Raw genomic sequence first — 20,428 nt, 5'->3', positions numbered from 1 at the left:
TGGGACACAGGCATGGTTACACAACCTAACCCAACGAACCTCGTTAACAAGCTGATATGAGCCTTTTGTCTATTAGTACGATGCAAATACCGGACACGATATGAGCTGACTGAATCAGAGCTCCTCTTGCAACAGAAATCCAAGGATATCCATTGGAAAAGGATGTGTGAATAATAGCATTTATTTAGTTAGCCTGGTTACAGAGAAGGAAAAAGGGCTAATATTTTGGACGCCATATCAAGTAGCGGTTTCGAGCAGATGACATAGAACATGTTTTTTCTTCATGTGTGAAATGAAATAGCTTAAGGCTCTAGCAGTATGTCAGGTGTCAGTCAAAGGCCTCTAGTGTCACGCCTCTACTCCATGGATGTGGCAGGTAGCTTAGTGGTTAGAAGGTTGCTGGATCGAATCCATGAGCTGACAAGGTCAAATTCTGTTGTTCTGCCCCTGAGCAAGGCAGTTAAACCACTGTTCACCAGGTGCTGAAGACATGGATGTTGATTAAGGCAGTCCCCTGCACCTCTCTGATTCAGAGGGGTTGGGTTAAATGTCAGTCTTCATCCATACTACAATGGTGAATATTGCTCATCCGCCTGCCACTAAATCTATCAGGCTTGAAACTGCGCGTGCATGTCGCACATGGCTAGTCGAACGCAAACTCTTCATTGAGCCAATGCTGAAATACCAATACATGGGCGAGTCAGTGCTACATTTGAAATGGTTGCCGAAATCAAAATGAAAGAAAAGTTATCTTCACAGGCTATAGTGTGAAATAAGCTTTTTAGGAAGTGCCGTCTTTATTTGATTTCTTATTTTTAATGCTGACTTTTTGGTGTGCTTATCAATGCACAACCCCAAGCACATGTTTCTCACTCCTATCGATGAAATAATTGTATTAAAGTCATAAGTGTTACTGTGCGTGTGGTTTGAATTGCATTATGTCATTAAAATGTGTACTATTTAACACGCAAAAAAACATTTGATTAACAACATATTTAATCAGTTGTCTTCCTCAAATTAAGGGGATGATGATGCAATCTCTGCAAGATTTCATTGGTCCTCAACTCGTGGCTCAGTCATTTAATCCAGGGTAAATGGAGTTAGCCGAGCAGGTTAGTTGTGAAGATTTGTTACCATAGAAATTGACCTGGCTAAAAAGGTGTTGAACTCAGTTGACCAAAGTTACCTCTCTAACTTCTCAAACCTTCTTCATAGGATAGCCCTCTGGTCGTCACTAGTTAAAATAGTCACAAAGTCAGATTCCACAGCCTACAAAAATGATCTTTTTGGTCTTCTTTTCAGGAGAGGCATAAGGTTAGCAGCGTGGTTAAGGTTGGGTTTAAAATCAAATTTTAAGAAATAGGTGGTGTTTAGCCATAATTGTGACTTTGTGGCTGTGCTAACTACTGATGACCTGCAAAGCTGCCTCCAGTACATGAGTCATCTCAATGAATGCCAACTTGCACTTTTTAAAGACAAGTTGTAATTAATGGACTACATAAAAAAATTAAAAATAAGAATAGGCTTCACCAACAGTAGTTTTCCATTGATACAAGCTCTCGGGTAAATTGCCACAGTAGATTTGCCGTGGTAAACAAGGAAATGCTTTTTTCAATTCTACAGGATGACATCTCCCTTAGTCTACTAAAACATAAGCATACATTTGTTCAGATGATAATACCCACCAGAGGATATATTTGAACAAAGTTGGCAGCAATCAGGTCTAAAAGATAACCTCGACATCCGTTTTAAAGGTAGACTCGGCGAAATGACATTGCCACAAACAGCACAAGAGATATTGAGCTGAGCAAGATGCAAGACTTCACTCTCACGGTCACACACTGTATCTGCGCATGTGCAGTGGGCTAAATCAGGGTCACAGAGTGTTTCTTGGCAGTCTTAAACAAGTCTACTTTAAAACAAAGGTATACGCCTCACATACATGGTTACGGGCACCTGTACCATGTCAAATATAGTTTGCATCCCAATATTACATTTTGTATACATCACAGAAGGCTAAAATATAACAAAACCGTTTGACATAAACACTGGATTTTCTGCATTAAGTTAATTAATTATGAAAAACATTAACATTCCATCCTTGTGGCTACTAGGTCATTTGATTGCAGGAAAGGGTTTTAAGGAGCAGTAAATTGTGGCCAATGATGGTTGCAATCAGCTGTGCAGGTTATTTTTAGCACTTATTGATGGTTTAACGTGAAATTACCTTGTGTTGGTATGCTGGCCAACACTCATTGCAATACGTCCTCAGTGTTATATTGTAAGCTAGAGTATATTTTTCACCTAAACTCAGCAACAAAAAAAGAAACATCCCGCTCACTGTCAACCGCGTTTATTTTCAGCAAACTTAACATGTGTAAATATTTGTATGAACATAAGATTCAACTGAGAAATGAACTGAACAAGTTCCACAGACATGTGACTAACAGAAATGGAATAATGTGTCCCTGAACAGGGGGGGCAAAATGAAAAGTAACAGTCAGTATCTGGTGTGGCTACCAGCTGCATTAAGTACTGCAGTGCATCTCCTCATGGACTGCACCAGATTTGCCAGTTCTTGCTGTGAGATGTTACCCCACTCTTCCACCAAGGCACCTGCAAATTCCCGAACATTTCTGGGGGGGAATGGCCCTAGCCCTCACCCTCCGATCCAACAGGTCCCAGACGTGCTAAATGGGATTGAGATCCGGGCTCTTCGCTGGCCATGGCAGAACAGACATTCCTGTCTTGCAGGAAATCACGTACAGAACGAACAGTATGGCTGATGGCATTGTCATGCTGGAGGGTCATGTCAGGATGAGCCTGCAGGAAGGGTACCACATGAGGGAGGAGGATGTCTTCCCTGTAACGCACAGCGTTGAGATTGCCTGCAATGACAACAAGCTCAGTCCAATGATGCTGTGACACACCGCCCCAGACCATGACGGACTCTCCACCTCAATCCCGTACAGGTCTCTGTGTAACGCTCATTCCTTCGACGATAAACGCGAATCCGACCATCACCCTGGTGAGACAAAACCACGACTCTTCAGTGAAGAGCACTTTTTGACAGTCCTGTCTGGTCCAGCAACGATGGGTTGTACCCATAGGCGACGTTGTTGCTCGTGATTTCTGGTGAGGACCTGCCTTACAACAGGCCTACAAGCCCTCAGCCTCTCTCAGCCTATTACGGAAAGTCTGAGCACTGATGGAGGGATTCTGCGTTCCTGGTGTAACTCGGGCAGTTGTTGTTGCCATCCTGTACCTGTCCCGCAGGTGTGATATTCGGATGTACCGATCCTGTGCAGGTGTTGTTACACGTGGTCTGCCACTGCGAGAGCGATCAGCTGTCCGTCCTGTCTCTCTGTAGCGCTGTCTTAAGCGTCTCACAGTACGGACATTGCAATTTATTGACCTGCCTAAGGAACGTTCACACAGATGAACAGGGACCCTGGGCATCTTTCTTTTGGTGTTTTTCCAGAGTCAGTAGAAAGGCCTATGTTTTCACAACTGTGACCTTACTTGCCTACCGTCTGTAAGCTGTTAGTGTCTTAACCGTTCCACAGGTGCATGTTCATTAATTGTTTATGATTCATTGAACAAGCATGGAAAACAGTGTTTAAACCCTTTACAGTGAAGATCTGTGAAGTTAATTGGATTTTTACTAATTATCTTTGAAAGACCGTTCCTTTTTCAGGACCCTTTTTTTTTGCTGAGTTTATATATTGTATCTATATATATATGTATCTAATAACATTGAGAAAAGATTGTTTTTAATAACAGTATGTGCTATGCTTACTTTATTATGGCAGTGCAACACACCAGATGATAGCATACACAGGCAGCCCAATGCTGATCTTTTTCCCCACTAATTAGTGTATTAACCAATCAGAGCTTTTTCAGATCTGATTGGTCAAAATACCAATTAGTGAAAGAAATATCAGAATTGGGCTGCCTGTGTAAACGCAGCCTTGGTCATGACAGCTGCTAGGTTCTCTGTTCTGAGAAGGGTCTCTGCAGATGTCCTCATATGTTCATCAAGTCTTCACCCATGAGAGGGTACAAACAGTATGAGACTGCTGGCAGCCAGCTGTGGATGCCTGAAACATTGAAAAGCAAATCGCAGCCTTCTGGGCCTAGTCAGTGAACAAACCAGATTCACATTTCAAAATACAATATTTTATTTAAAAATAAAACTGAAATGTGCAACCCAGATCATACATGTCATTATCATCCTGATTTAAGTCTGACCATTCCACTGTCTGACAGAGTATAAAGCACTAGATACCAATGGAATGCACTATGATTCTGAAGAGACTGGGTATGTGTCCCAATTCCAAATGGCACTCTACTGATAGTAGTACACTATATAGGGAATATGGAGCCATTTGGGACACATCCTGGGTCCATCAGTTTCACATAATGCTAACTGTGTGTCAATTAAAACCAGTAACTGTAACTTGTCGCGGGATGGACCAGGGCCCAGTTTCCCACTGAAACTTAGGCTTATGACCGTTTTAATCTTCCCTACAACAGTCAAAGCTATAACATGCTTTTCACAAACCACCACACAGAGTACATTCAATAAGTGCATTGAGGCCTGTGTTGATACTGCCCTTCTCGGAGCAGCGTTCTGCCTTTCCAATCTTAGCATTAGAATTACTGACGAGGGATCAGCTCCTAGAGAGATGTTATTTATTGTCTATGGCTACAAATATTGAGGCGGCTTATTCTACCGTTTACCCTATAAAACGCACTAAATCAAGATTTGGCAAATATTAGACGGAAGGCTAGTCTACAATTAGCTATATATTCAAATACAGTATATTAGGTCTGTAGCCTATACTGTATTTATCTTTTAAAGTCACGCAGAAGGGCAAAAAAAAGCATCTAACGACGTACTTAGCTGTTCTACAAGTGGCCTGATGTCGTCGTTAAATAAGTGTTTAAGAGCAGCTTTATTAAAACGGTGGTTTTGGGAAACACCTTAGAGATTTAACGATGCTCCCACGAAGGTCCTAATGATGAACGTAGCCTTAAGGTACTTTGGGGAAACCGGACCCTGAGCTACTCTGAATCTAGTCCCAATGAAAAAGACTGAAGTTCTTTCCTCGACTTCACCACACACACACCTGCAAAGTGACACGTGCATAGATCTGTTAGCTATTTAAAAGAATTCACCCATCAGGCCAATGTCGTAACAAATCCTGGTGGTGAGAGGCCATATGTAGCATGCTTCTCAGAGTAGGAGTGCCAATTTAGGATCACTTTAGTGGTTCCATCCACAATGAGTAAGATTGTGGAATGGGGCTGATTCTAGACTCTGAGAATCTTGATACAGCGGGAACAAGGGATAAAATATTGTCAGGGCAAACAGACTTTCAGACACAAGAAGAGCATCAACATCCCATTCATTCACATGCGAGTCTGTCTGACATGTGGCACATTTGACACAGGAGAAGCCTAACCCTAACTCCTTTTGAGGCCTGTCAGTAGCCTGGTCCCAGACCTGTGTGCTTCAGCCAATTTCTCAAACTAGAGAGGTTGGCTAAAACCCAAACAAATCTGGGATCAGGCTAGCTGTTTTGAGGGTACGCAACATAAGCGGATGGGGACTGAATGGCATGTTCCGACACACTGCAGTCAAAAATGCACAAAGACTACCATATATCTAACGCTTGCTTGGTCCCAGATCCATTAGTGCTTTTGCAAACTCCATTGATGTCCTTGTCAAGCTAAAAACAAGGAGGTGGTGTGATAGCACAGACAGACTGACACTCAGGCTACTTTAACTCTCAGGAGTCATTTCTGTCAGAATAAGGTGATACACTAACAAATGTAGCTGCAATTACTGACCTGCTCAGTTCGACATCTCAACACATACTTGAGATGTATATACACAAAATGCTAAAATAATCTAATCAAAATGCTGCATCGACCTGTGTACAATACTGTTATGAAACTTGAGCTTTGAACACTGATATTACCACGGTAGTGGTTGGTTGGCACTAGTGCCGAGCGATTACTGCATTTGAGGTCTGTATGGTTTCGGTTTGATTATTATTTTTCAATAATCACAGTTTTCAGTTGATACAATTTTAACATTAAATGCACTGTGGGTTAAATGTTAACAGAAAACAATGATTAAAATTCCCATTATTAGTAGTGCCTGCCAATTTACTGCGCATCACTTAATTTATTACTTAAAAATATTTTATTCTGTATATTACATTTGTTTTATTTGATGACTTTAATTCCAAACCTCCTCATCTCTATAGAGCTGCTGCCTATGCGGTCTGAAAAAAAAAAAAAACACTATTTTAGTAGTTCTTCAATGGAAATAAGGCATACTATCAATCACTTAGATAAATGTATTTTCAGGTAGAGATACCTCCCGGAGCAACTGCTCTCTATCCCTCTTGATCATGCATTTCTCGGTCTAAGTGTCTGCCCCACACTAACCTAACATAGCAGGAGTAAACGGGAAAAAAACTGAAAAGTAGGATTATGCATAATGGTCATTGTAGTTAATTATCACGTTTTCTGCACTAAACTATGAATATTGGCCTGTTGGAAAATACGTCGCACAGATTGGGCTTGATCGGATTTATCTGTGGAGAAACTGAAATGTGTGCATTGAGCTCACAGGGAAAAATTACATGGAATTCAAATAATTGAACCAACGTAGGTCAATTAGCGGTTAAAAAAACAAAAAATAAACAACATTTTGGTTGATCGCTCAGCACTAGTTAGCACCCCATTTGTTTCCGGTGTGAATGAGTGCGAAGAAAAACAGATCCCAGCGACATTCGCTTGAGAAGTCAAATGCAATACGACTATTCCCAATAATACAGTGGCTCCCACAGTCAAAGAAACAAGCACCACGAGGCTTGTACCCAGTGTGCATCCCAAACAGCACCCTATAGAGTGCACTACTTTTGAACAGAAGCCTCTGACCATGTATAATAAGCCCCGACGACAACTCACCATGAAATTTTAAAAAACACACCAAAAAGTAGTTAACATCTTGAACATGCCATCCTGCACACATAGGCCTAAACCAAAACACATGTATTGTAACAGACTTCCACTCCTGTAACCAAAATAGAATACCATTGTGTTACTGATACTACCCGGTGTCCATTCACCATGATAAACCCCTTCCTTTCCCCAACTAAGTAAGTTTACCTACTCACTTATGGTAGTCAGGTTAACACTGTTTGGTGTAGGCCTCTGTATAGTAGGCATCAAAATAGACAGACAAATTAATACATGGCTGATGAAACACTTCCGCACAGAACATTCAAGAGACCTAAATGTTAATCCAGGTCCTAATATGGCATTATGATATATAATCATGATATGTAGTGGTGATGGCGTGTCAATCGCTTCAAGTGGACACTTAGTATTCCAGTCTTAGAGGAGAAGTGTTCTTTCTGGCTGTGGTTCTACTGCAGTTTACCATCAGCTTGATCACATCCAGGTAGCAAAAAGTCCATGTGGTTTAGTAAGAGGGTCCAGTTAACAAGGACCTTATAATAGTGTGGTATTCATTACAGCACACCGTAGCAAAAACGTTTTGCAAAGGACAATGGAAAGGAGCATTTCTAATTGGACAAGTTCTGGAAGTCCCTCCCTGTTTTGATTTGTTTTCTTCTGTTTGGTGCCGAATGAACACAACCCAGGTGAGGTCAAGTTGATGTAGCAGGGAGAGACGCAACACTTGCTTCCCGTGCAGCCTTAAGCTCAAAATTGAACCATTTTTTTGTTTTTAAGAAGCCAATAGGGAGAGGCTGAGATACCACCAGATAGGTGAGAACGGTAGTCAGTCAGTTCAACATCCAACGAGGGAGAAGGGGCTATCTTAGTCCCGCCCTCGAGGTCATCCACTCCAGGCCCTGGCATAAGCTGAAAAGAAAAAAAGACAGTAAGTTGCAAATCCCTTTTGAAGTTTCAGAAGAAGTAATGTTAAGAGGCGTATCACATAGGCTATAGAAAGGAACGGGACAGTGTTAAGGTTGTGTGTGTGTCCGCGTGATGCCAAGGCCCCTCTCACCCTTCTCCTGTGAGCGCGCAGCATGACTGGATGTGCCAGGGGTGGTCTTTGATGGAGCTGAGGGTGAGGTATTTGGAGATTTCCGCCGCCGACATGCAGTCCTTCATATCCTGCTTGTTGGCAAATATCAACAAAGCTGCCTTTCTTAGGTCCTGGGAAGAAAGAAGGGGCAAAGAGAACAATGAACTTCCACTACAACATGTGTCCCAACTGGCACTCTATTCCCTTTTTAGTGCGTTCATTTTGACTAGAGCCATATGGCACTATATAGGGAAAAGGGCACCATTTGGGATGCAGCCAAGCACATTGGAAACTTCCCCTGAACAATGTGACGGAGGGAACTAGGAATCATTCATGTGGACTTGTGAGACAAGCTCCTTGTTTTTTTTTAGGCTAGCAAAAAAAAAAAAATCAATTACAGAGATAAGACTAGTTCTGTATGGTTTCCCACCAGTTTTCTGTGCCAGCATGCATGTGAATGAAGGTCAGAGTACTGGGGGGTTAATATACGAACCTCATGAGCCAACATCTTATAGAGCTCCTCTTTAGAGATCACCAGCCTCTCTCGGTCTGTGCTGTCCACCACCAAGATGATAAACTGGGAATTACAGGAGACAGAAAATGCCAACTGAAATCACTTTATAAATCCTGCAAGAGGAAATTAGACATTTCCGAAAGCACGTACTTGCGTACTAAATAGTAGGCTTTTCAGGTGTGCGAAAATAGATAGTATGTGATATTTCGAAAAAATGTATGCTTTAAAAATTCCAGGATGTCACACTCATTTCAGCTTTTCATCTAGGAGACTTCGTTGCACCCTTGAGGAAGAGAATAGTCTTCACACCCACCTGTGTTTGACAACAGCTGATAAGAATAGGGGTACTCTATTCTTGGGCGATTGTGCATTAGACCACGCATTCTCAGTATAGATGAGTATTTATGTTTATTTGTTTCTTACTGCATACTTTTTCACTAAACAGTACGTTCTAAATAGTATGTACACTGAACAAAACTATAAAGGTCAAACGTTGGTCCCATGTTTCATGAGCTGAAATAAAAGATCCCAGAAATTGAGCACAAATTAGTTTACATCCCTGATGGTGAGCATTTCTCCTTTGCCAAGATAATCCACCTTCCAGATTTTTTAAATGTAACTTGGCAAGGCAGTTAAGAACAAAATGTACAATGACTGCCTACCCCAGCCAAACCCAGATGCTGGGCCAATTGTGCCACCCTATGGAACTCCCAATCACGGCCGGATGTGATACAGCCTGGATTCGAACCAGGGACTTTGGTAACGCCTCTTGCAAAGAGATGCAGTGTCTTAGACCGCTGAGCCACTTAGGAGCCCAAAGATTTTGCATATCAAGAAGCTGATTAAACAGCATTATCATAACACATGTGCCTGTTGTGCTGGGGACAATAAAAGGCCTCTCTAAAATGTGCAGTTGTCACACACAACTACACAAGAACATCTAATGCGATAGACCTTATGACTGGACAGGAAATAGAAGGCATCAGCTGAATGTTAGGTATTTTAAATTGTCTGTATTGTCTACTTGTTAAATGTTTGAAGTCTTGATTTGTAATTGTTTAATGTCTCATTAATTGGTCTTGGACCACAGAAAGATTAGCTAGCGTTATAGCGTTAGCTAATGGGGAGCCTAATAAAAATGACCCCCCAAAAAATGGGGTTATGTTATGGGTAGGCATAAGCTACGGACAACGAACACAATTGCATTTTATCGATGCAGAGTGATAAGCGTGACGAGATCCTGAGGCCCATTGTCGTGCCATTCATCTGCCTCAATCACCATGTTTCAGCATGATAATGCACGGCCTCATGTCACAAGGATCTGTACACAATTCCTGGAAGCTGAAAATGTCCCAGTTCTGCCATGGCCTGTAAACTCAGACATGTCACACATTGAGCACGTTTGGGATGCTCTGGGTCGACATGTATGACAGCGTGTTCCAGTTCCAGCAACTTCCCACATCCATTTAAGATGACTGGGACAACATTACACAATCAACAACCTGATCAACTCTATGCGAAGGAGATGTATCACACTGCATGAGGTAAATGGTGGCCAGATACGGACTGGTTTTCTGAGCCACAGCCCTACTTTTTTTTTTTTTTAAAGGTATGTGACCAACAGATGCATCTCTATTCCCATTCACGTGAAATCCATAGATTAGGACCTAATTTATTTTGATTTGCTGACTTCGTTATGAACTCAGTAAAATCTTTGCAATTGTTGTATGTTGTGTTTATATTTTGTTCACTACAGTAACATTATTACAAAGTACGCAGTTTAAATAAGTACTAGGCAAGACAGATTTTGGACACGGCCATTGGGTTTGTCACCAGCAAGACACTATGCTCGGACTCGTTGAGTGAGCGAGAGGGATTTGGAATCATTGGCCACGTGCGACTGGGAAGACAAGTACAGCAACAGACAAGTTACAGAGACAGAGCACAGATGGCTGGTGAAACAAACTGATGACTTCCATAGAAGCCAATAGATTCAATAGGACACTTCATCTTTTCAGATGCCATTTAGAACAGGTACAGTGAAACATGGTGGGTGGATATTTCCGAGCGGAGACCCTCACAATTGGGCTTGCTCCGGGGCTGGTGGCTAGCATGCTAATGACTCATTGTGTATCGTTCAGAGAGCATAGCAGATGTGGATGCAGTGTTTGTGCTGAAGTGAGCATGTGGACAGAGCCTAGCAGATGTCAGGTTCCAGAATTGGCAAGAGTGTGTGATACGGTTTGAAGAGTCCTACTGGGGGGTTTAAAACAGAGCTCCAATGAAGAGCCACATTCCTCATCCTCCTCTTCCCCTCACTCTTACCATAAGCTGCTGAGGCAAAACGTGCCTTTCAGACAGGCCTCTGTCAGCGTGACCTTTGAACCCGGGGACGCCCCTTTGGTCCGTCTGTGCTCTGAACAAACATGGCAGCTGGGTAATACTTTTGTTCCCCTCTCTGACAGCATCTATTAGGGATTAGGAGCCCCACTATTTACAACACTCACCACTGGACCTTTATGCAACGTCTGTCTGCTACCACTAAAACGTACAGCACTGGCCACTGGGTGAGTACAGTATGTTGGGGTGGTGGGTGTAACTTACCTCTGTGTTGGAGTAATAGGTGTTCCAGGAGGAGCGGAGAGACTCCTGTCCCCCGATGTCCCACATGAGGAAGTGGGTGTTCTTCACCACTATCTCCTCCACATTACTCCCGATGGTGGGCGAGGTATGGACCACCTCGTTCATCAGACTGAGGAGGAAGTTACAAAAACATTGCAGTCATCTACCTCAGAGAGCAACAGTCATTAGTAGGATGGCCATGAGTTTTCCCTAAACATAGAAAAACTATTGAGTTTTAGTTGAAGATACATGGAGACAGTAGACAAGGGGGAGGAAATTGTAGTAGTCCCGAGTGGCGCAGCAGTCTAAGGCACTGCATCGCAGGGTAAGAAGTGTCCCTGGTTCTAATCCAGGCTGTATCACATCTAGATGTAATTTTGAGTCCCATAGGGCGGAGCACAATTGGTCCAGCATCTGGCCGTCATTGTAAATAAGAATTTGTTCTTAACCGACTTGCCTAGTTAAATAAAGGTTAAAAAGTTTTTTTAAGTACTCACAATTGGTACAGTATGGTGGTTTTTCCAGCATTGTCCAACCCGACAATAATCACCTTGTGTTCTGCAACAAAGAAAGTGTGCACAGGTTACAGTTTCCCTTCCCAAGATACACTACCTTCTTGCCACACTAAGATTAAGGGAGGGGAAGCTGATCCTAGATCTGTACCTACGGGAAACTTCACACCAGAGCCATTTTCAAAGCTAATTAGCCTACCTCTTCAAGCAAATTCTCTCTTAGCTTAGCTCCTAGCTTTAGCTGGCCTAACACAAGTGCAAGTAGCCCACCCCCCAAAATCACCATACAGGGTATTTAGCTTCTGTGTTGCTTTAGGGCCTTTAACACTCCACTGTCATACAGAGGTGGCTGGCAGACCAAAGCCTGAATCAAAGTTGGTACGTCTGTGTTAGAATATCCCCCATAGGGGACTTCACCTTTGAAGCCCATGGGTGACAAGGAGGAAGGTAGTACTATCAGAAGGCTGATGACTTTGACAGGCTTTGGCACACAACAGATGATGTCGTCAGATGTTCCACAGCTATTGGTTCCTGAGAGGATAGCTACCTTGTTGTGGATGTGGGTTGGCCCGGCCAAAAAAAGCTCACTGAGAGTTGAGACTTTATTACATGCAAAGAACACTATCCAACATTTCCATATCCATGGACTGGTGTGAACTCTATATTTTCCATTCAAACAAAATCAAACGTTTTTAAAATGACAAACACCATGATGGAAGTGGTCCAGAATGCACATTCCACAAGCATCCATCCTAGTAGTAATCTCACTACCATTAACTCTGTTGATGTGAAACTGGTAGAGTTCTAAGCCCCCAAAATGGTCAATTCTGACTTGTCTCTCGGATCTGATATAAAATTGCCACGGATCTGTGCAATTAAAATTGATTTGTCATCTGGACCAGTCCTCTTAAATTTAATGTGGGTGAGACAGACAAGAACCGCACAAGCTTTATCGTTGTCAGCCAACTGCAACTCAAAAACGTATAGCTTCTGTCCAGCTGAAAGAGATTCCGGCTGCTCGCCTCACGTCCGCCTGCTGCTGAGAGAGAGCGATGGAGCAATGTCCCCAGGGACAAGTTTAATATTGTAGTGGAAAAAGATGAGAAGAACGTTGGCCAAATGGAACTCACTATTCAGGTTTGATGTAGTTTTCTAACCTATTTGTTTTGGTTCCCATTATCATTTGTTTTATTATTTTTGTATATTATTATTAGCCGATTTAATAACATAAACCAGTTCTTGAAATATGCAAAAACGTTGTATCATTTTGTTGCCCAAATTAAATGATGTCTTTTGTGCTCTGTATTTAGGTTATAAGTAGGCCTGTTATAAAAGAACATTTGCCTATTGCTGTCATTTGTTGGGTAGGCCTACAGTAGGCACTCACATTTATTGGTAATTACTGCAATATAGGCCTGTTCAAGGTTTAAATCAGTTATTTAAATATGTTTTGTTTCATTCTGTTCAGCCATTTTCTTTGGCCAAATTTAGAGTAATGTTACATTTGCTGCAATATAACATAATTATGAGAAGGCCTAGGGCTACTCGCACTCAAACCATGAAAAGGAAAAAACTAAAAAAGGGCAAGATGCAAAACTCAATTTAATGCTGCAATATAATAACCTGTTTGTATTTTCCCTGTAAACAATGACTTTATTAGGGTAATATCAAAATTAACTTCTGTGAAGGTTTGGTATAGCTAGCTATTATGCTTAGCTAATGGGGCACCAGGTAACCAAGTGGTTAGAGCATTGGGCCAGTAACCGGAAGGTTGCAGGATCGAATCCCCGAGCATTTAACCAAGGGGTTGGGTTAAATGCGGAAGATACATTCAGTTGGACAACTGCGAACCAGCGACACTTTATATTATATAGCTCTTCCTTTATACTTAGTTAAAAAAATAAATGGACACCTATGCCTTCCTTTATACTTTTTATATATATATATCATACTGATGCATTTAGCGCTCAAATCTCCTACATCTGAACTGTGAGGTGGACAATTGTTTTCAGATAGTAGAAACTAATCGAATAGGCTATAAAGTTTTGAATTGAACATTGAAACAACAAATCTATATATTTTCAGTTTAAGGGCAAGTAACTGTGGATCATTTGGCCAAGTTTGCTCGTTTATTGATGTCGCTGGCAGCGCCCAGCTTGGGGGTTCTCTCGCCCCCTCTTTCTACTCTCGGACCTAAACGAGCACTGGTCTGTTTTTCCACAGGTCTTTTCGTAAGAGGTTAGACTGTCCATGAGTCCATTCGGAACGGGTCTATTTTTATTTATTTATGCATATCGGGTCAGGTGGGAATGCCATGGATCCATTTCAGAATGACTTTTTTGACCTGTTAAAGTCCTCTAGTCTAAAACACTGGAGGCTGGGATTAGCAATTCACTGGTCCTCTTCTGTCTCACTGAGGGATTAGGCCAATGGGATACACAATTCCACAGGATTACCTTATGGCCCAACATTGCGGGACCGTAGTATGAGAGTTGTTCTACTATAGATGACCTCCATTGGTATACAGATCTGGGACCAGGCTAGCATGAGTGCCAGTCTGTTTGTGCTATCATCATGCCAACTCCTTGTCCCTCAATGTCATGTTTGGCTTGACAATGAGAAATGTAGTTGGAAAGAGCACAAACAGATCTGGGACCAGGTTTAAGGGGGCGGGAGGTAACCTAGAGGTTTGAGCATTCGGCCAGTAACTGAAAGGTTGCTAAATCGAATCCCCGAGCGGACACGGTATAAATCTTCTTTCTAAACAAGGCAGTTAACCCACTGTTCCTAGGCCGTCATTGTAAATAAACATTTGTTCTTAAAAGACTTGCCTAGTTATATATTTTTTTAGGCTCTGCCATTATATTTTTTAGGCTATTCCATTATATTGACATGTTCTTTCTCTGCAGGATTGTAAAGACAGGAAAGGGCCATTACAACACGTCTTTGTTATCCATTTAGCCCTATAAAACTCCAAACCGACTTCCACATCCCTTGTGTCCATTTCTCAAAATCAACAGAAACAGTAGCCTAAACAGCAAGTCCGAAATTGGACCACAGACTGCATATTATTCCTCTCAAACATGTGGCTATTTGAGTGTTAACGTTACATCTAACAGTATCCTTAGCTGGCTGATTCTGTGAACCTCTACCACCATTAGATTATGTTGCAGACGGTAACTCCCTAACATTGAGCTAAAATAAATAAATAGTTAGCCAACTAACTAGACCACTACTATGTGTTGTTTTGCATGCAGCCATTGTCAAGGAATAACGTTAACTACACATCGGGACGAAGAACAGCTGGCAACCAAAAACGTTAGCTAGCCAACCAACTAACTAACGTTAGCTACTAGCAAGCTAAAAATGTTAGCTGATAGATAAGTACTCACCTTGATTGCAAAAGAAACTCCACAGTTTGGCAAATATAAGACCCATGTCGTTAGTGGTTTAAACTGCAAAGAGTGGACAGTCGACGTATCCAGGGCTAACTAACGTCGTTAGCTGGCACAACAAGCCCCCGTTAGTAGTTCTGAAATGAATAACCAGGTCCACAACAAGCAACGTAAATTAACTCGCTAGCTCCACGACAAAACTCTAGTTGAGAAATGATTAGCTAACTAGCTACCTTTCTTTACTATCCGAGGTACCAGACTCAGTTATTTTGTATATGGGCTAACGTTAACTAGCATCAACAGAGTCACTACTATCCGTTATGGCCAAATACGTTGACACAACACTCTTTCCTGATGGTGCCTTTGGAATTCTGTTTACGTGAGCTAACGGCCCGGAGCTAAGTTAGCTAGCTAAGGGTTTAACATTAACCACTTCAAGTCGACTCGTTTCCAGCTGCTAGCTAGCCAACTCCACTGTGAGAACCTTATATACACGAAGTTTTCCTTAATCCGAGATCTGGCTGTGTGTTCTAGCCTCTTCAAATGGACTGTTCGTGTAAACCCAGATGCAGTGTATTTCAAAAGCCACCCACGGCCTAAGTGTCAGGTTACAATTGATGACGTTGACGCCAGGGGCTCAATAATTGGTTGAACATTTACAGGATTATTTTTCATTAAAAAAAAACTGAATAAAATGTTAATTTATATATTCAGGAGTATTTTTTTTACAAGCGTGGGGGTTACTGTCGCCGGGACTGGCCGCGTTGTTGTTAAGAGTGAGCTATTGTGACATCAACTGTGTGACAAAGTTGTGCCAGATGACATCATCATGTCTGACATATATATATATATATATATATATATATATATGTATATATATATATATATATATATGTCTATATATATATATATATAGACATTTTGATGGACAAATCAATCAAACGGGTCCACCACCTCACCGGAACAACTTTCTATATTCACACTCCTGGTAGGTTCTACATTTGATTGACTTCAATGATAATCCAACCAGACCTGGGTTGAAACACTGTTTGAAATCAGGCCAATGGAAGAGTCCTAAAATGACAAACCCCGCCTAATTTGGCACTCCAGGTAAGGCTAAAGCAAACAGTCATAGTAATAATAATAAATAGGTGGGTGTTTACATCTGTCCTACTTCATGTGTGTATTAAACATGTGTGAATTATATTTTTGTGTGTGCATATGGCTCAGAGAGTGGTGTTCAGTGTTACTTTGCAAAGTATTTGAAAGATTTAAAATAGTATTTGAACCCAGGACTGAATTCAACAGAATAGGTTATGGTGAGAAAAAAGTGTGTAAATGGTGTCTTCGATGTCAACAGCATATCTCAAAAACGACTGCAAAATGTGAAAAATAGTATCAAAGTTCAAGTATGAGCTTGAACTTTCTTTCAATTGGTTTGTTTTACCCTAGAATAGGCTATATATAATTGTTTTCACCATATTGCTTAGGCAATCAAATCCTTTCAGACCTACACAATTTTATGGGGCCTAGTGGCTCTGGGTTTGTCTCTGTTCTGGACAAGGCTTATATATATCTATTACAATGGCAAGGTAGCTTATTGGTGCAATTGCAAATCACACTATTTTCTTATAAAGGTTATCACAAACATCCCTAAATAAAATGTGAGGACTGTCTGACTGTTTCAGAACAAGGGGCTGAGAATGAAGAGGAAGTGCAGGTTCAATGTGGACAGGGGCGAACGCCCAACCAAAAAACGGTCCAGCCAGCAGGCCATAACCAAAATGGTTTCCTTGGTGCTCCCTTGTCCTCAATTGACACAGAGCACTCTCCAGAAACTGCAGATTGAGAGTGAGGCTGACCCTGACTGGCCCACTCCTATGGAGACCAGGGCAATTTCAAAGATGCCAAGGAAAAAGGGCCTACCAACCCCCAAGATGGAGGACAAGGGAACCCAATGCGACATGGGATCAAAGAGGAAAAGGATGACTTTTTTCCAAGATCTGGATTCAGACGACCTTAGGACTGCTAAGAAGATCAAGGTCACCATGGCATCCGGGTCATACAGCTCCTTTGGCTCCTCCACATCAACAGACGCATCCACCAGCAGCGAGAGAACCGACTCTAAAGGTTCAGAAGTCTGTGATAAACACAAGACCAAAGTCCGGCGCAACCCACCACGCAGAGGTCAGACACATCGGTCATAATTTGCCTTAGGTTTGAGTGACCAATGAGATAATTCAACTCTGGCCAATTGTTGTAAAATGCAAATTCCTAAAGGCCTACAGGGCTGACTTACAGTAAGTCAAGTGTACAATAAAGCCCTCTGTCTGATTAGTATTATTGCTCTGTTTGTGCTCTTCTAGATCTGGTTATTGTCCTCAATGAAGCCTGTTAGACATTGAATAGCCTGATAAACAGTGTGTGGTTAAGGGGAGGGACTGGGCCGTGTCCTTAACTGTGACATTTGTGTTGCAGCCAGTTTCACCTCGCTCTATAACGTGGGCAAGTTGCTGGGACAAGGAGGCTGTGGGTCCGTCTATGAGGGAACACGAAAGGAAGATGGGAGAGAAGTAATCATCCCTCCCTCTCTTTCCTCCCTCTTTAGATCTGTCCATCCACAGCATAAGACATTACCACAATTATGTTGATTATTCACAACGTGCTTCTCCCTTCTCCGTCACTCAGGTCGCCATTAAGTACATCCCTAAGGGTGTATCGGAGTACTACCTCACAATCGTAAGTACAGTCTGATAAATGTGTACGAGCCTACCCAACAAACCACAAAAACAGTCACATCGGAGTGCTAGCCTACCTAATAATTGTATGTACAGTCAGACCAATATAACAGCCCACTGTGCGCTGCCAATGCATGAAACGGTTGTTAATCAACCTTCCCCCGTTTAGCCTGGAACAACGCACAGGCTGCCCCTGGAGGTCGCCCTGATGCAGATCGTGTCGCGGCCCCCTGTCTGTGAACACGTGCTGGAGCTGGTGGATTGGTTCGAGCAGCCCAGGAAGTTCATCCTGGTCCTGGAGCGTCCCACCTCGTGCATGGACCTGTACGACTACTGTGAGACGATGGGTGGGAAGCTCAACGAGGCCATGGCCAGGGTCATCATGCTCCAGGTGGTTCTGGCGGTACGGCACTGCCGCGACCGCGGCGTCATCCACCGCGACATCAAAGTGGAGAACCTGCTGGTGCAGACGGACACTCTCAACGTCAAGCTCATCGACTTCGGCTGCGGGGATCTGCTGAGGGAGAAACTCTTCAGGGACTTTGCTGGTGAGAAGAGACGAAGACTGAATAGCATTGGTGTTGTGAGCTTCGGGCAAAGGAATGTAACACCCCCCCCCCACGATCTCTCCCCCATCTGTCTCAGGCACTACAGAGTTCTCCCCCCCTGAGTGGGTTCTGGATGGAAAGTACCAGGGGCGCAAAGCCACCATCTGGTCCCTGGGTGTGCTTCTGTTTGGCCTGGTCAACGGTGACCTGCCCTTCAGGAAGGAGGCCGAAATCATCCGAGGACGCCTGCGCTTCAAGAGAGGGATCTCCAAAGGTATATAGTTGCAGCTGGGAGGAAAGTAGGCGTGTTTAGGGAGTAGGGTGCAATTTGGTACGTGTCCAATTACCAGTGCTTTATCTACACACTATCCAAAGCGATGACGACACAGTAGAAACACAGAATTGAACTATTTTGCATTAAAAAAATTGTTTAGGGTAAGATACATGATTAATAGAGTTTAAACTGAAGTTTGCAACAAGTGTGTTCTCTCTGTATACTTTTTTCTACTGTAACAAGATACCATTTGTGACTCTGTCTAATCCTATTGTTCCCATAGAATGCAGAGACCTGGTCCGCTGGTGCCTCAAGCAAGACCCTCTGAAGAGGCCCGTTCTGGAGCAGATCCTCCTGCACGACTGGCTGTCGGACCGGGCTCGCCCCTAAGTCCGTGTCCGTTGCAAATGCCATAAGAAATACTGATATGAAATACATTTATTACTGTGTCATCAAACAATGTCATGTCGCATACTTTATGTCATACCTATCAGATCTTTTACAAAATCTTATCCATTCTGTAACTGACAGCTCTTGTTTGTTACTCTCGTTTTTTTTTGTTGCAGTTTCTATAGCGATGTAAGCTAATTGAGGTGGGTAGGGGTGGGAACTTGGAGTGGGGAGAGATTTTGGTCATTTGGAATTAGTAGCTGTTAGTACCAAAACAACATCCCCTTTTATGGTACTTAACTGGACAATTGGGTCTTAAAATTCTTTAATGTTCAAAACCAAACCCTCCTCCAATGGAATTAGCCAAAGACAACATCGAAAAAGAAGAAGGAAGAAGAGGACACCAAAAATGACCTGATATCACATTTGATCTGCGCAACCAACTGGGAATGAGGACTGAAATTCAAAGCAGCTCTCCAGGGAACAATTTTGCAGAACATGAAGGGACACTCCAATTGTAGATAGGACCTTCAAAACAACGCTGAGTCCTTACCCTCCTTTTGTGCTTCAAGGGCTTGAAGAGAGATTGTAACAGGGATAATGCTTGGAGATTTTGCTACTCTGATGAGAGAAAATATGGTTTTTATTCAACCCCTGTACAACATCTTACCTTCGCCTTTGAGCTGATGTTGACAAAGGGAGGATACAGAAACTCTCCATAGAATAACAACTTTAGGTTCCCCTAGACTGCACTGAGCCAGCTACCACTGTTCTAGTACTGAACTTGAAGAGAACAACAGCCGAACTGGAAGGAAACTCCAACAGGAAGAGACCTTCAGAAAGACACCGCTGAGACCAGGTCTGACCTCCTCTGCTGCAAGGGCTTGAAGAGAGATAGTCCTCGAGGGGAGTGAATTCCAATCGACCCCTTTACAGCATATTACTTTCACCTTTCAGTGTCTCCCGAGTGGCGCAGCGGTCTAAGGCACTGCATCACAGTGTAAGAGGCGTCACTACAGTCCATGGATAGATTCCAGGCTGTATCACATCTGGCCGTGATTGGGAGTCCCATAGGGTGGCGCACAATTGGCCCAGTGTCATCCTGGTTTGGCCGGGGTAGGCCGTCATTGTAAATAAGATTTTGTTTTTAACTGACTTGCCTAGTTAAATAAAGGTTAAATATATATATATATTTTTTAATCAGCTGACACAGGAATGCCAATGACAGTTCTGAGCAGAAACAACAGTTTTGCCCCCCTCCCCCCTTAAAATGTAATACGATTAAAAACACATTTCACATCAGTGTCCTGGATGTAGTTAGGATTGTAATCTTGGTATTCATCTTAGTTTAAGTGAAG

General features: G+C 42.6%; 2 protein-coding genes across 3 annotated transcripts; one reads left to right on the top strand and one right to left on the bottom strand.

Moving 5' to 3' along the window:
• Positions 1–4,163: 4,163 nt before the first annotated feature.
• Positions 4,164–15,741, bottom strand: arl8 (ADP-ribosylation factor-like 8). 2 transcript variants are annotated; one of them, XM_029661493.2, is made up of 7 exons: positions 15,354–15,741; positions 15,118–15,257; positions 11,711–11,771; positions 11,196–11,343; positions 8,571–8,654; positions 8,057–8,208; positions 4,164–7,908 (listed from the first exon to the last, which is right to left on the bottom strand). In XM_029661493.2, the coding sequence occupies exons 2-7, from the start codon at positions 15,161–15,163 to the stop codon at positions 7,860–7,862; spliced, it is 540 nt and encodes a 179-aa protein (XP_029517353.1). In that variant the 5' UTR covers positions 15,164–15,257; positions 15,354–15,741; the 3' UTR covers positions 4,164–7,859. The 2 variants fall into 2 exon arrangements, with proteins under 2 accessions (XP_029517353.1, XP_029517351.1); XM_029661491.2 differs by having other exon boundaries at positions 15,118–15,741.
• Positions 15,263–19,070, top strand: LOC115131066 (serine/threonine-protein kinase pim-3-like). Its single transcript, XM_029662678.2, has 7 exons — positions 15,263–15,274; positions 16,809–17,307; positions 17,599–17,693; positions 17,809–17,859; positions 18,028–18,406; positions 18,504–18,680; positions 18,964–19,070. Exons 1-7 carry the CDS (start codon positions 15,263–15,265, stop codon positions 19,068–19,070), a joined length of 1,320 nt encoding a protein of 439 aa, XP_029518538.2.
• Positions 19,071–20,428: the final 1,358 nt, after the last annotated feature.

This window comes from Oncorhynchus nerka, linkage group LG6, assembly GCF_034236695.1.
Source record: "Oncorhynchus nerka isolate Pitt River linkage group LG6, Oner_Uvic_2.0, whole genome shotgun sequence".
Taxonomy (NCBI): Eukaryota; Metazoa; Chordata; class Actinopteri; order Salmoniformes; family Salmonidae; genus Oncorhynchus; species Oncorhynchus nerka.
Note: the sequence above shows the minus strand (reverse complement) of the source record. Positions and strands in the feature narration are given on the sequence as shown.